The following is a 15,326-nucleotide window of genomic DNA, read 5'->3' on the forward strand; positions in this document are numbered from 1 at the left end:
CAGTGAATTTGATGGAGGAGGTGGTTAAACTGACATTTCAGTGAACATCCACTTATTATGGCTTTCTTGAAATCTAATGTTAATTATTCCTATTTACAATTATTGTAAGTTTTAACAGAGACAATATATTTCATTTAACAGACAGTTGAAAATAAGTAACTAAAACAAATAAACCTTAAATGTATGTTTGGTTTTAAGTAGGAAATATGATCACAACATTAGAACATGGAATCAATGAGAATTTATAGCTAAAATGGAAAGGTCAAAATAAGAAGAAAAATTTCCACTACCATAAGAAAGAATTCATGTACATAAACCTTTCTCAGACATATATATCTGTTGATAAATGAAGTGAAAATATTTTCAATACCATGAATCTACCTATACAAATTGTATACCCATTTTTCTTTTCCATCCAAATACCAAGAAACTTTCCAATCTAATAAAAATAAATAATTTACCTAGTGGAGAAAAAAAAAAGAAAAAAAAAATGACTGTTTCAAATCATATATTCCTAGGAAATTTCAACAAGCCAACTTGGTGATGATCGTCATCAAATAGTACCCATCATATGATTCTTAGTAATCCCATAAACATCTCAAATCTTCAAAAGACTTGCTGATTCCAAATCCCATATCGTTCTTGGAAACCACCGATGAAATCTCATTGTTGTTAATTTCAGTGCTGAGACCGGTATCTTGTGAGAGACTGACCATTGATTGATTTGATGAAAACTGCTCCACCTTGCACTGCCTGTTAGCAGGATCATTGCCCGCGAAGCCAGTTCCGGCAGTGGTCCTCCCTTGGTGCACGTAGGTGGAAGTGGGAGTGGCTTGATGGAAGACGATGGGATTTTGGATTGGGATTTGTGGGTTGAAAATATTGGAGCTTCCGTAAGGATGATTTGGCGGAACCTGAAGGAAGGTTTGATTGTTGATGGCGGCCTTGAATTCGTTATCGCCGCCGTCCATGAAAGTGCAGGAGGAGCCAGGCTTGTTGGAATTATAAGTAGGGTCCATGAGAGGAGGCAGTGAAGCATAATCCATAAAATCATCACCATAAGAATTCATTCTCAACAGCTGATGATGATCAGGGATTGGACTTTTCTTGGTCCCTGTATTATTCTTATCGAAAACCCTACAAACAACCCATTCATCCTGCAACAAGAAACAACAAAAGTTAACATACAAATGCATAGATTCTTCATTTGCACAAAAGCAAAGAAAAAAAAGACCCCATGAAAAGATACCCCTCAACCAACAGAACAGTAAAAAGATGATGATAATGATAAAAATTGAAAAGAAGAAAAAGGGGGTTTTGAAAGTGTAGCTTTAGTTGAAAAATATGTTACCTTTGCACCTTTGGGGAGATTATAGTAAGAGAATTTGCCTTCAAGTCTGTATTCATGCATGACCCAATTAGATTTCTCTCCTTTGGGAGCTCTCCCTTTGTAGAAAACAAGGGTCTTCTTCATCCCAACAAGGCAACCTTTCCCTTTGAAAATCTCTTTGTCTTTGCCAGTTGCCTTCCAATAACCAGCTTCAGTTGCTCGGTTTGTTCTCATCCCTGTCGGGTACTTCCTGTCTCTCTGACAAAAGAAGTACCATTGCTTCTCTCCCATCTTAGCTTTCTCTGCAAATTTAAGCAAAAGATTAGATGCAAATACAAGGCAGCAAAGCAGTAATAAACAAAACTAAACACCCAAGCAAAGAAAACAAAAAAACACACAGTTGGCTTAAACAGAAAGCTTACTAGGTAAATCCCAAGGCTCACACTTGTTCAAATCAACTTCACCAATAGCGCTTGCACTGAAGTTGCTGTTCATCACCTTCTCTGTGAGGTAATGAGTTATGATCTCCTCATCAGTGGGATGGAACCGAAACCCAGGAGGCAAATCGATGAGTTCGTCGTCTCCTTTGTTCACAACAATAGCTTCTTCCATGGAAATATTAAACAAAAAACAAACCCAGAAACAAACAAGTATAAATAACACAAAAGGGAGCTGTTATAGAGAGCAGAAGAACTATAGAAGATGTGAAGCTAGCTTGCAGAAGATGAAATGAAGGGAAGGCCGTTAAGAAAGTAGAACAAAGGGGAAAAAGGGGGCTTAAATAGAGGAGCTTGTTGAAGAGCTAATGTTGATTGAAGATCCGTAGGCTGCAAGGCACTTGTCAAGGAAGCCTTGATTCGGTATTTCTCAAATTAAAATTGGTTTGCTTTTCTCTCTGTTTATTTTATTTGTTTTGGTAATTTATGTAGCTTTCTTAGCCATATCTACCTGTTTGAAAAATACAAATTAGTACGAAAATTCATTTATTTAAAATGGTAAAATGAAGCTAGTTGGGGACCCATGTTTCCAGCTCTCTTTTCACATTAAACTATGTGACTTTTCTCTGCTTTAAACCTAACCCAAAGCTAAAAATTCTGTTGCCTGTTTGCAGTGTTTTAAATTCCCAGTAAACCTCATCTATTTTATAAGAGGAGGAGGGTTTTACTTTCGAAGGTTTACAAAAATGGGGTGCTGTAATTCATGGTTTTATATTAAAATAGTAGCAAATTTAGGTTTGGTTTTGTTGGGAATGGATATGGTCATACTTGACATTGTAGACTAATTGGGTATTTTGGTCTGACTTGGTATGTTATACAGATAATTGCAAGTATTAAAAGGTATAATGATTTATTTAACACTTCAATCTTATAAAAAGAATCATTTTAGCCCTCAAAATTGGAAGTGGTTAGACACTGAAAAGGTCAAAAAGATAAAGAACAAGGGGAACGAAATTTCATGGAATTCTACATTTCACACGATAAATAGGTGGCATATTTGGCTATTAATACGTGTAAATAGACTTGAAGTGGAATGTGGATTAATAATCTTATTATACCATAAACATGAAATGGTGAGAATTGAAAACAATATGCTTAAATAAGTAATTTTGTAGGGACCTATTACTTTTATTTGCTAATATTTGGAAATTCAAATTTCTTTTGTCAATTGCACTTTTGTTTTATATGTAAAAAATCCCAATCCTTTTTTGGTTCTCTTTCAAGATATTTCATGTGAAAATCCTATATGCAATGAATCAAGTACTGGAAATTCTTGGCCAAAATATATACAAATAAATGCTAAAAAGATAAAGACGTATAATTATTTCCTGTCAATAGAATAGACAGATTTCTAAATCCATCCCTCACTTTCTTTTATGAATCTTAAATTAATTTAAAGCACACCTGTATACTTTGTACACACTTCAGATTTGTCTTTATCTCAACTGTCAATTACCAAAATGGTTGAAAACGAAAATTCAGTAGTAACTATTACAAACTTAATATATCAAAACAACATTAAAAAAACAAAACAAATTTCATCTCACTTACTAAACTTTAATATAGGGTGTTCAAACAGTTACCCGATTGATTAATCAAACTAAAATAGTATTAACCGAATTAATTGAATTTTTTAATTCTTTAACCGTTAATCGAATCGAATTTTTTAAAAAATTTTAACCGAATTGAAATATTTCGTTAATACGGTCGGTTCTCACTTACTAAACTTTAAATGTTTTGTTTTTGGTTAAAGCAAGTATAAAACACATAAAAAATTAATTGACAATATTCATTTGGTCGAATTAACCGAATGAGTAATAGCCTAATACATATAATATATAGTATTATTTTTTAAGTTCAGTTAATCGAAATTCTAAAAAACGTTTAACCGACCTCCGACCGGACTAGATCAGTTAATCAACCGATTAACCGAATTAAATCGGTTCGGTCGGTTAATTCGGCTTTAACCAAAATTTGAACACCCTTAGTTTAATATTGTTGATACAAGAATGTGGTGCAAAGACATCCAATCGGAGTGGAGAGTTGCAAAATGGAGGTAAAAGCCATGAAGGAGAATAATTTCAGGAAAGCTTAGTTTGGAACATAGGAGAAAGTCGATTCCAAAGAGTGAAAAGTGTCCCCCTAGTGAGCAGAAAGAATGATATAAATGGGTTGACTCCTTATGCCATGCGGCACTTTCTAATGGACCAACCTATCATTCATTGGTTCTTTGTTAGGTTCGTAATTTAATAAAAAATGACTATGCTATAAGATATGTAGGTGACAAATAATAGATATCTTGTCAAAATTGTTAGCTTGTCAAGGGTAGTAGATTTGCATACTCCTAACAACATAGCAGAATTGTTCTTGTGGCAAAAGGAATAAGCCACTGGCAAACAAGTTTAGATGGTGAAACTAGTGGTCAAGTAGAGCCAAGCGATGAGGGTATCCTTGACAAAGGTGTCTTTAGTGGGCTAAGTGTAGCAATTGCCCTCTACTCGAATGTGAGGTTACAATCCTTGAGACGAGAATGTGCATCGGGTGAAGGTTGCTTGTTTTTATTTGTGGCTAGATTTTTCTTTCGGTGTAGGTTTCAAAAATTCTGAAGTTTCGATTTTTTTTTAATTAGGTAAACTACATTCATGGTCACTCTAAAATAGGGTTTGCCATATTTTGGTCACTCTTTTTTTTTAAATTTAGTTACTCTAAATAAGATAATTGTGCGAATTAGTCACTATTATTAAAATTTCTATTTTTTAATAGGTTGCTGACATGGCATATTAGCTCATTGAGTGATTGACATGTGGCATTTTTTTGTTTACTTTTGACTAAAGTTTAGGGACCCGTCTATAGAGTTTAGGGGGGAAAAGTTTTTGACTAATTATAGAGAGGTCCCTAAACTTTAGTCAAAAGTCAACAAGAAATGTCACCTGTCAGTCACTTAATGTGTTAATGTGTCACATCAAAAATTCGTTAAAAGAGAACGAAAATTTAAACGGCAGTGATTAATTCATACGATATCTTATTTAGAGTGACTAAATTGAGGAAAAAAATTTGGAGTGATCAAAATAGGACAAACCTTATTTTAGAGTGACCATGGGTGTAATTTACCCTTTTTAATTTTGAATTTTATAACTGAAAACTTGTTGGTGAGTTGTGATTCAGGGAAACACTATTTGAGCTATTACTTAAGTTGTGCAGATTATTAGAGTTATGATGAAGCATAGGATAAGTTGTAATGCCTGATTGGTTGTTGTGGTGACTTCTTAGGGAATGTATGTGAGAGTTATTCTCTTAGGTATAAGGGGGATGAGATCATTTATAAGTAGGAGCTTTGTTTTTACTATTCTATATTTCGAAATTTTCTTAGCTATTTGGGAGTTCCCTTGTTTATGTATTACTTGTTTTCTTTCTCTATCTTCTACAATAATTTATCTTTTCCTTTTTTTCTTTCTTATTAGGTGTTCTGCTTATTATTCATTTACTATCTCTGTTCTTGATCTTATCTGAGTACGTTAGGTGAGATTTTCATATTTTTCTTTAGCTTTTTATCTATGTTTTATCTTCTTTTCTTAGTTGGTGAGATGGATGGTAGTAGTAAGAAGAAACATGTTGCTAAAAAGAAAAAGAAGAAGAAGTGGGGGTAGGGGGAGAGGTCAATCAACTAATTCATTAATAGTGAGAACTTTGAGTGCACAATTACTACAGAGGAGATGGAAGCCCTATTGGAGTGTCATGGCATATAATTGGATAATTATCACTATGAATTCTTGATACCAAAGAGGGAGAATGCACTGAGTATGATGGCTATAACAATTAAAGGTAGACTAGCCTCCTTTATACCCTAATATGCCCACAAAACTAGAATCCATCTTCCTATTCATCTCTTCTTTGTGGAGGTGTTAATTGCATATAGGATCATGCTAGGATAATTAATTGGGACCTCCTAATGGGCACTTGTGACATATGTTATTGCTTGTTGTCTATGAGGTGAACAGTCACTAAAGGTAATGTTGCACAAAAATTGCATCATTTCCCCCATCAACAAAATATTCTAGAAGTTTTGGCATCATTATTAGACCAAGGCTGAAGATTTGTTGCACAAAAGGAATGCATTGAAGGCTTGCATTGATAAAGCCACGGTGGATGCTGCAAAGTTTAAGAAATTAAACATAGAAATTTCCACCAGGGAGGTCTACTTAGGATTAAGGTATGGCACACTATGAATGTCACAAGTGAATAAATCCATAAACGAGTTTAGGATTTATTAAACTTATGTTATATCTTATGCATTGTCAATCCAAACAATGACATTTATGTCTCGATCTTCTGGGAGTCATTCATTTCGATGCCCAAGACAATGCATTTCCCCAATTAGACTTGATAGACAATATAATAGTCTTTCAATCTATTCGCTCAAATTTCATTAGACTATGAACTATTTAGATTATCTACTAATATAAATTTCCTTCTCAAATTATGAACTAACCACATAATGCAACTTAATATTAGTTAAATACTAGATAATTAAGGAGTCAATATTTACTTACATTTTACTTTATATGAAAAAATCATCGAGAACCAATACAAATGATATTGATGTACAATGGAATTTTTTTAAAACCAATTTGTTCAAAAAGTTACAAGTATAAAATGACGAATACACTACACTTAAGGAATTGGATCCTAACATAACCACAAAGAATTCTACTGTTTTTATTGTGGTATATTGCCTATCACCTAATGTAATCGACTAATCCTCTCACTTATATAGGTTGGTTGGTGAAACCATAAATAAGGCTCCCACTTTTGAGTATTGATTTCCTTAAACCCACACGTTCAAATGCTTACCAATGTAAGACTTCCACCACAATTCCAATATCAAATGATATCCATTTCACTCAAAAATTATTATAGTTGTTACGGCCACTAAAGGATTATTATCATTTGTATTTAAGAGTTGGTCTTCATTTATATCATCAAACTTAAGTTTCCATCACTCACTAAGTGGGGCTTGCATTAATAAACACCACACTCCTTAAATATGTCTTTCTTTTAGCATTAGATTTTGTCCAATCCTCGTTACTGCATACAATTACATTTATAAATCCTATGAATGGTTTGCTTACCTCTTGCCTTGTCCTCTCTGAACTCTCAAGAAAAATCTTCTTCTCAGTTACAATATTATATTGTTCTAATTTTAAGGGGGTTAAGTTACATACTACTTTAATTGCCCTCTTCGCACCGCGGATACTACTGTATCTTTCAAGTATATGCAGTCCTCAATCATATTGCCAGAAGCGTTATGGAATTAACACTTATGGCTTGATTGGTTTCTTAATTGAATGAAATTATAAGTTGGCAAAACAAAAAACGGGTGTATAAGTTTTGAATATGTTATAAAGACTTCTTTCAATTTACCTTCTCTACTGATGTCATTGCCTATCGTCTCCCTTTATTTTTTGATGATGTGGAAAGTTGACAGGATTAGAGAAACGTTGCCCCTCAAAGTGTATGCTCGCAATGGGGTTTCATCTTTGGTAACCATGTAATGGTGGGAGACCCTTGCACAGGTTATTATAGTTTCGCGTTGAAGGCTTGGCATAAGACTTGGATAACTGAATGTTGGCTACTTGAAGTTTTTTTTAGTTGCTTCATACCTTCACGCCTTCTGTAACACCCCAGTCATTTAGCTAAACGATCAGCCAAACAAGGATGCTACTCATAGACTGAAATCAACTTAATATGTTAATGTATGCTTTTTACTTGCTTGCAAGCTAAAATACACAATCCACATATTCATAAGGGTGAGTTAAAAGAATTTCATACTCATGAGCGAATTAACCAAATGTCAATCAATATGATACGATATTCTTATAGCATTAGACCTACATAATGTCTTGTAGTTCAACTACATAACCAATTATGACATTGAGCTTAAATCCTACAATTCGCCCCAAATGTACGAATGTTATCATGAAGGGAATCAAACTCATACTAGTTTGAAGGATCCTGACTTTGTCCTTCCTCTAAGTGTCATCTAGCTCGGTATACCTAGAAAAACAAAGAAATAGGGTAAAATCAAGTGAACTTAGTGAGTTTGTGAATGCCAACTACTCTATCATGATATTAAGTTTGATAAATTTCTGATAGACTTGCCGGACTGAATGCTTATCACCATTGGCACAGGTAGGTCATACCTTAACATAGGGCTCTTATTGACATCATTCGTACATTATCTAGGCTTGCAGGTTGACACATTTTGTGGATTGGAATTGTCACACTTAAAGATTTATTGTAATCATATCCCGCGGATAAATCATATGAAGAGAGTCTTAACATATATCTCCATTACAAATTTATACGTAAGGATTAATCCCAACAGACTCACACTTGAAAAAAATTTTCGTGAATTCTTGTTTAATAGACTTTTACGTATGACTCTACGCCTTACGAACTTGGACATGCGGAACCATGTTTTGGTGGTCTTAGACATACCGATTCATACCTTTCAAATAGATGTTTGAAGGCAGTCATTGTAGACACGTACTTGTACACATGCTCGGGAGGTAGTCTCTATAGGCACATGCTTGGAAAACAAAATGTCTTGTGGACTTTCTTAACTTGTAAACTTGAGGACAAGTTTTGCAGACTTATATACACGGATTCATACTTAACAGATGCATATATGCTGATTCATTCTTGATAAGAAATCTTTGCGGACTCATACTTGATAATAGTCCTTTTGGACTCATGCTTGAAATAGTATTTGCAGACTCATACATGAAATAGTCCTTGCGGACTCATACTTGAAATAGTCCTTATAGACTATTGCTTAAAAGATATTCCTTGCAGAATCTTACATGAAGATTCATAGATACAAATTCATATATGCTAAATTCGTGCTTGGTGGGCTAAAATGAGAGAAATCATTCCATGCGGATTCAAACATACAAATTCAATGAACAAATAGTCTTGCTGATTTTTATATGGTGGAGTCCAGCGTATAGCCTTAGTATGGAAACTTGAGGACACATCCAACGAACTGTTATAACTTGAAATATGTGGGAAAGGCTAGCAAATCGTCATAACTTGAAACATGAGGGCAAGTCCAGCGGACCGTCATAACTTGAAACATGAGGAAAAGTTTAACAAACTATCACAATTGCGTACGTCAATAGCCATGGGACTTGCATACATATATGAGGCTTAGAGCCTTAGACTTTGTAGAGTCTCATACTTGAAAAAAACCCTCGTAAGGCCATCACATACTTGTGCGCATAAATCCCCATACAGTCCAATCGAACCTCGAAAAAGCCAAATAACATGTGGCACAAAGTGCACAACATGACATCTCCTTATTCAATCATCCACCATTACATCCCTGCATACTCTGCATATCATTCATTTTCACCAAAACAACACATATCAAGCATTCATCAACATAACATAATCAATAATACTTTACCTAGTAACAACTTATCAATATAACAAGCTTATGCTTATAATCGGGCATGCATTTGCACACCAAACTTAACATTTATCAATATTACAGCAAAAATCTCACCAAAACAATAAACATACACCATAACACTGTACTCATTAAACCATTCTTCAATACCATAACTCAAGCTCACAACCAACATGCACCTTATCTCATAACATACATACACAATTATGGTAACTTTCTTACAACAAGGTAACACTTCCTCGTCAGTATAACACACAACCTTAACATCATAGTACAAAGCATGCAAAATAAACACTGAAGATTTTAGTTCAAGAACTAACCAACAAGAATACCTAGAAGTTGATACCACTTTCTCCTGCTTAGTTTCTCCATTTTCACTCGATCCTTGACCTTCGTTATTAGCAGCTTGCCAAAATCTCCATTACTCAAGCTAAAATGTTTGTTTCTACCTACATGCAGACTGTTCCCTTATTCCTTTTTCTATCGCTTGCAAAACAAAGCAGAGAAGTAATGGAACAAAGAAAGTGAATGTGAGAATGAGAGAGTCCTGCAGAAAGACAACTCCGATTCTCCCCCATTTATAACCCTTCTCCTGCCCTGATCTCTAGAACTCAATAAATATTATAAAATTTTATAACCTCATCATTATGTTTTCCATTAAGAAACAGTGTAGTTACATCTCAACCATTCGGTTTCACTCCAAATATTCCCCAACCGACCACATAAGTATTCTATAATTACTCTAAGGCCTGCTTCAACCCAAATATTTACAACTTGATACTAAATAATTTTCATAGGGAAAAATTAAATAATAATAAATTAAGTAACCCAGGGATTTCAGTTCAAATATATACAGGCTTTATTTCTAGATTGGAGGGTGACACCTTCTTAGATAAAATTGATAATCTTTTTGTTTGGTTACTTATCAACACTACTTTAAGTGGTTTTGTGCTACCCCCCCCAAAAAATAGTTTTTGAAAATTTTAGTATACCCTTAATTTTTTTTTTGAAAAGTTCAATTATGCTCCCAAATTTTTTTGAAAATTATTATTAAACCTTTGAGTTTTTTTTTAATTTCAATTAGACTCTTCAATTTTTTTTTGTAAATTTTCATAAAACCTCTAACATTTTTTTAAGTTTTAATTAAACCTACCAAAATTTTGAAAAATTCTCACTAAAACCCTCAAAGTTTTTAAAAATTTTTGTTAGCCCTCCCAAAACTTAATGCCAAGATTCGCCACTGGGTATTAAATTCGCGAATGAACTCTTTGAGGAGTTAAGCTGAACTTTGTTGTAATGTTTTGTTGGTGAGGAACCTACTTATGAATAATTTTTCCAACCTATCAAATGAATGTGTAGAGCCCTTTGGCAAAGATAAATGCTAAGCCTTTACACTATTTTTTAAGGCCATTAAAAAAGTGTGTCATATCACGGTGTCTAAACTAACCAATATATTGATGGTGTTGTTGTAGTGCACCAAAAGAACTTAAGGGTTGGATGTTATACATCTCCTTGGGCAATTTGAAAGTTAGAGACATACATTCTTTTACTACCTCGAAAAACTTGTATTTTTGCGGAAGGACTACATTTATTTTTTGAGGGTTTTTTTTTCTTAAAAGGATTAGCTTGTTGTTGAGGATCTTGCATTTGTGACTAATACAAAGGGTTAGCCTTTAGATTTCTATTCGGTCTTCGGCTCCTTCTTCTATTGGGGAAGGGTTGAGATGTCTCTTCCTATTGTTCTTCTTGTTAAGGGTTCTATAGTTAAGGGTTTTTGTTTTCCTTAAGTTCTTCTACAATCTTCTCATTTCTTGAGTTCACTTTTTGATGTTTGTAAAGTCATTGTTGCATGGAATTTGTTCTTAAAATATTCTTACGTTTTTCTTGTATCTTTTTTAATTTTTGTGAACCAGAGTTTAGGTTATGTGAGGTTTGCCCACCATTGAGGGCATTGGGGTGGACTTAATGGAGTGGTGTTTAGGTTTGTTGGTTTAGATACTGAGTGTAATATTAGGATGAAGGTAATATGCATAGTTTGTGCGTATGGATAATGGGGTCATATGGATTATATGGGTCATAATTGCTATTTGGTTGTGATTGTTGTTAAGGTTATTGTTACCTTGTGCTAGTCTGAGATTGGCCTTGAGTTGAAAGGAAGGAAAGAATCGATTCCAAAGAGTAAAAAAGGTATATAAATGGGTTGACCCCTTTATGCCACGTGGTGCTTCCTAATAGGTTGGTCTGTCACTCGTTAATTCCTTATTAGATTGACAATGTGATGTAAAGTAAATAAATTGTAGGGTATGTGAGTGTCAAATAATAAATGTCTTATTAGAGCGGCTAAATTATTAAGAGATAGTAATTACCTGACAGAGCATTTTTTGTGACAGAAGTAGAGCATCCCTAACAAAGGTGTGCTTCATGTTGTATGTGTAATAAAATATTTGAAGAACAATATTAACATGTCACGATAGTTTAATATTTTTACCGTAATTCAAAGTGTATTTTTTTTTCCGTAAACATGAAAAACATAATTCACCCTTTAGAAATTCAATAAGCATGTGTAAATTTGACTAGCAAGCCAAAATAACAATAAAAAAAAATGAAATAATGATAGGTGAGTTGGGTGAAGCCACGCATATGTTTCCTAATGTATAACATAAATAAAACCAACGCGTGGGAGCAGACACTAAATAGGTTGAAAAAGTTAACAGTTCCGGCGCCGACAAATTGAAAATAGAAATCAAAATTAGGAAACAAATGAAGAAGTAATTCCATCGAAAGGGTACGAAACCAAATCTTGTTGACCAATAAAACTCAACTACTCAGCAAAGCTTATTGACCTTTTAAAACAAGATTAGGTTTAAGATTATGAACAAATTTGAGTTCAACACTATTCTCGATTACGTACAAAACATTATGTACACGTACACTTGATCATCCAAATTATTGTATTACTACTTAATTAAGCATAGATTATCCAGAGATTTCTAGGACTGAAATTGAAGACTAAGAAGGATTTTTTTATTTATTTCCAAAACAACACTTTTGAACAATAATGAAAAATAAATATAATTTAGGGTACAAGATTCTTATGGGTTACATTGGGTTGAGATTTCCAATCTCATACCTTAAGTTCGACCTGTTTAGACTCAATCAAATGATTAAACTTATAGTCTAAAATTAATTTCTAAACAAAAAAATGGGCTAGACAGACTCGAACTGAAATATATAAACTTAAACCCGACCTAAAGTAGCCCAAATCGATTGAACCAAATGGATTACTCGATCTATAAACACTTCTAATTTAATTGGTTTTTTAATAATATTTTATTGGAAATTTTGTGAAACAGATGAGGAAAAAAATGACTAAATCTTGGACTTTGAGGTTTATCATGATTGGGCATAAACATAAAGAAAGAGAAGGATTAGGGAAAAAGAAAACGAAGGGAAGTAGAAGTAATAGTAGTTTAGAAGATTGGGTGGTGGGCCAAAGCCAAGCAAATACCATGCCAATGCCATATATATAATTGACATTATGAAGCTTCAGCATGCTGAGCTGGAGACTCGCTTTCCACATTTGATTTAGTTATGTGTTCATATTCTATCTTACCACCTCATCACCCCTTTTTTTCTTATTAATTTTGTATTAATCCAAATTTGATTAATTATAAAAAAGAGACTTGTTTGGATTGTGGAAACGCAAGATACGGAATATAATAAAAAAAGAAGAGAGTTTGTCAAAGAATAGCGTGTGGACCTATGAAAAGAGACGGCTTCAGAAAGTGTTACCCTAACTCTCATAACTTAAAACTGTTGACTTTTGCACCCTATCAACGAAGCTGCAAAGCAAAGAACCCTTTCGCCATTGGTGACGATTCCTGACGCTCTACACCTCATCACCTGTCAAATTTCTGTTGCTCCTTATCTTGCGCTACCATGTGGTGCAATCTACTGGATCCCATTTTCAGCCTTTGGAATATTCAAGGCTGAATACACAGTGTTTTATCTATTTTAATTTACACAAAAATTGTAATTCAATGGATGATTCTTATTTTTTGCACACACATATAGTTCATATGTACTGTACTTTTGAGGTATATGTATATAATCTTGGGATTCAAATAATGAAAGATTAACTTTGTAATTACTCATGTGAACATGAATTGCTCCACACTTATGTGATAATGTAAAGTGTACAAATGGAATCTATTTCTCTCTCACTTTCAGGCCATCCATATATAAACTATAATTAAAAGAATACCCATGACGTCATTCAATTTTCCTCATATGTCATGGTTAGCACCAATAATATACTCATCCCTCAACCCCCCACGATATATCTTGGTCTTTTAATATCCCATTTTAATTAGTTTAAGAACAAAGGTAAACTGAATCAAGTGGGCAACTAGATTATATATTCAATAAATTTAAAGTTTGAATTTCAATATTTCTAATTTAATAGCAACGCGATTAGCACAACTCGAATCCAGATCGATGAAACCATCGTATATTCATTTGTAAAAAGAAAAAGAAAATAGAATTGTAATAAAGTTAGAGAGGAGCCACTGTTTCAGATTTTGAAACAGTTGGCTGGCAATGAGACAGATAAGGAGATCAGATGTATATTAATTAATAATAATATATATAAAGATGAGTAAGCAGTAAGGTTTTTAAGGCAATTTTCATTTATTCACTCACATGTCAGCTTGAAAATGATAAGATTTTTAATCCCATATTTACTTTTTTAATCACTTATTAATTAAGGTGAGTTTGGGTACATAAAAAAGAAAGTCAAGATAATGGACTTTTAGAGGGGTTTTTTATTATTATATATATATATATTGTGTTGGGTTGGAGAAAGTTCTACAGTGGACTTTTCTTTTTAAGCTAATCAATCTCTTCTCCACTAATTAAAATCAAACTGTCCTAACCATCAAATTAACTAACAAATGATAAAACTGTAGTGAAAAGTAACATATATATGATCCAACAATATGTGACATATCTGTCTTTGTCTGTGAGTACTGCCCAGAAGACTTGCTATGCTCATAAATCTGAAGGAATTAAGATGCAATTGTTTATGATTAAGATGACAATTATTTATTCTTGTTTTTCGTTTGTGTATTATAATGATTATTTCTGGTTGTAGTTATAAACATGTATTGATTGTAATTATATTTTATTGATTTTGGTTTTCCTTATACGATAATTGTGATTGTAGCTTTAACTTTAAAAACTATTCGATGATTAGGAAAACAGTTTTATCGAAACATAACCAGTTTATTGAAAACATATTAATTGTGATTCATTTGTTGACGTGTTAAGCATCATGGTATTGTATTTTCTGGGTGCTCTTGCCCTAACAAGTAGGGGAGAATATAGAAAAGAAATTTGGGAGAGCAAATTGAATTACAAATTTTTGATATGTCAAATATAGATTTTATAATATTATTATTTTTGAAGAGACTAAATTGAGTTACAACTTTTTAATTTTGGGGGACCAATGCTCGTGCCCCTGCTTGATCGCTTGTATTCATCCTTGCTAACGAGGGGCTTATGGGAGTCGATTCCCTAGATTTTGTCCCTCATCCCTCAAGAAGATCATGAGGGCTTCTTATGGATTACTGAATAGATAAAATCATGAAAATTAAAGAGCTTGCGTAAAATAAGATTTGTGCATATGACTTTTAAAAAATGTTTCGAATGAGAAAATTTTAAAATTTAGGTCTTATAAAACCTTTTTTATAGAGAAAAATAAAATACCGGATATGGACTTGGCAGATTAACAAGTACATAATGTTTGTAATTACACAAGTTGATTGTGAATCATGAAGATTCATCAAAATAATTTAGAAGGCAATAATTAGAGATATCCAAGGTTTGAGCAAAATAATTGGTGAATGGAACATATGATTGCTGCTGTTTGAAGGCCTCGATAAAACCAGACAGCTTGCTTTTAATTGGGGATTGGAACAAATGATTCTGTAATAATTGAATGGAGAGTTTAAGATAAGGAGAGTGAGCC

General features: G+C 33.4%; 1 protein-coding gene across 1 annotated transcript; it reads right to left on the reverse strand.

The window, feature by feature from the left end:
* Window positions 1–308: 308 nt before the first annotated feature.
* LOC105804535 (NAC domain-containing protein 87) lies at window positions 309–2,156 on the reverse strand. Its single transcript, XM_012637198.2, has 3 exons — window positions 1,753–2,156; window positions 1,352–1,632; window positions 309–1,157 (listed from the first exon to the last, which is right to left on the reverse strand). Exons 1-3 carry the CDS (start codon window positions 1,940–1,942, stop codon window positions 579–581), a joined length of 1,050 nt encoding a protein of 349 aa, XP_012492652.1. The 5' UTR covers window positions 1,943–2,156; the 3' UTR covers window positions 309–578.
* Window positions 2,157–15,326: the final 13,170 nt, after the last annotated feature.

Source organism: Gossypium raimondii, chromosome 11 (assembly GCF_025698545.1).
Source record: "Gossypium raimondii isolate GPD5lz chromosome 11, ASM2569854v1, whole genome shotgun sequence".
Classification (NCBI taxonomy): domain Eukaryota; kingdom Viridiplantae; phylum Streptophyta; class Magnoliopsida; order Malvales; family Malvaceae; genus Gossypium; species Gossypium raimondii.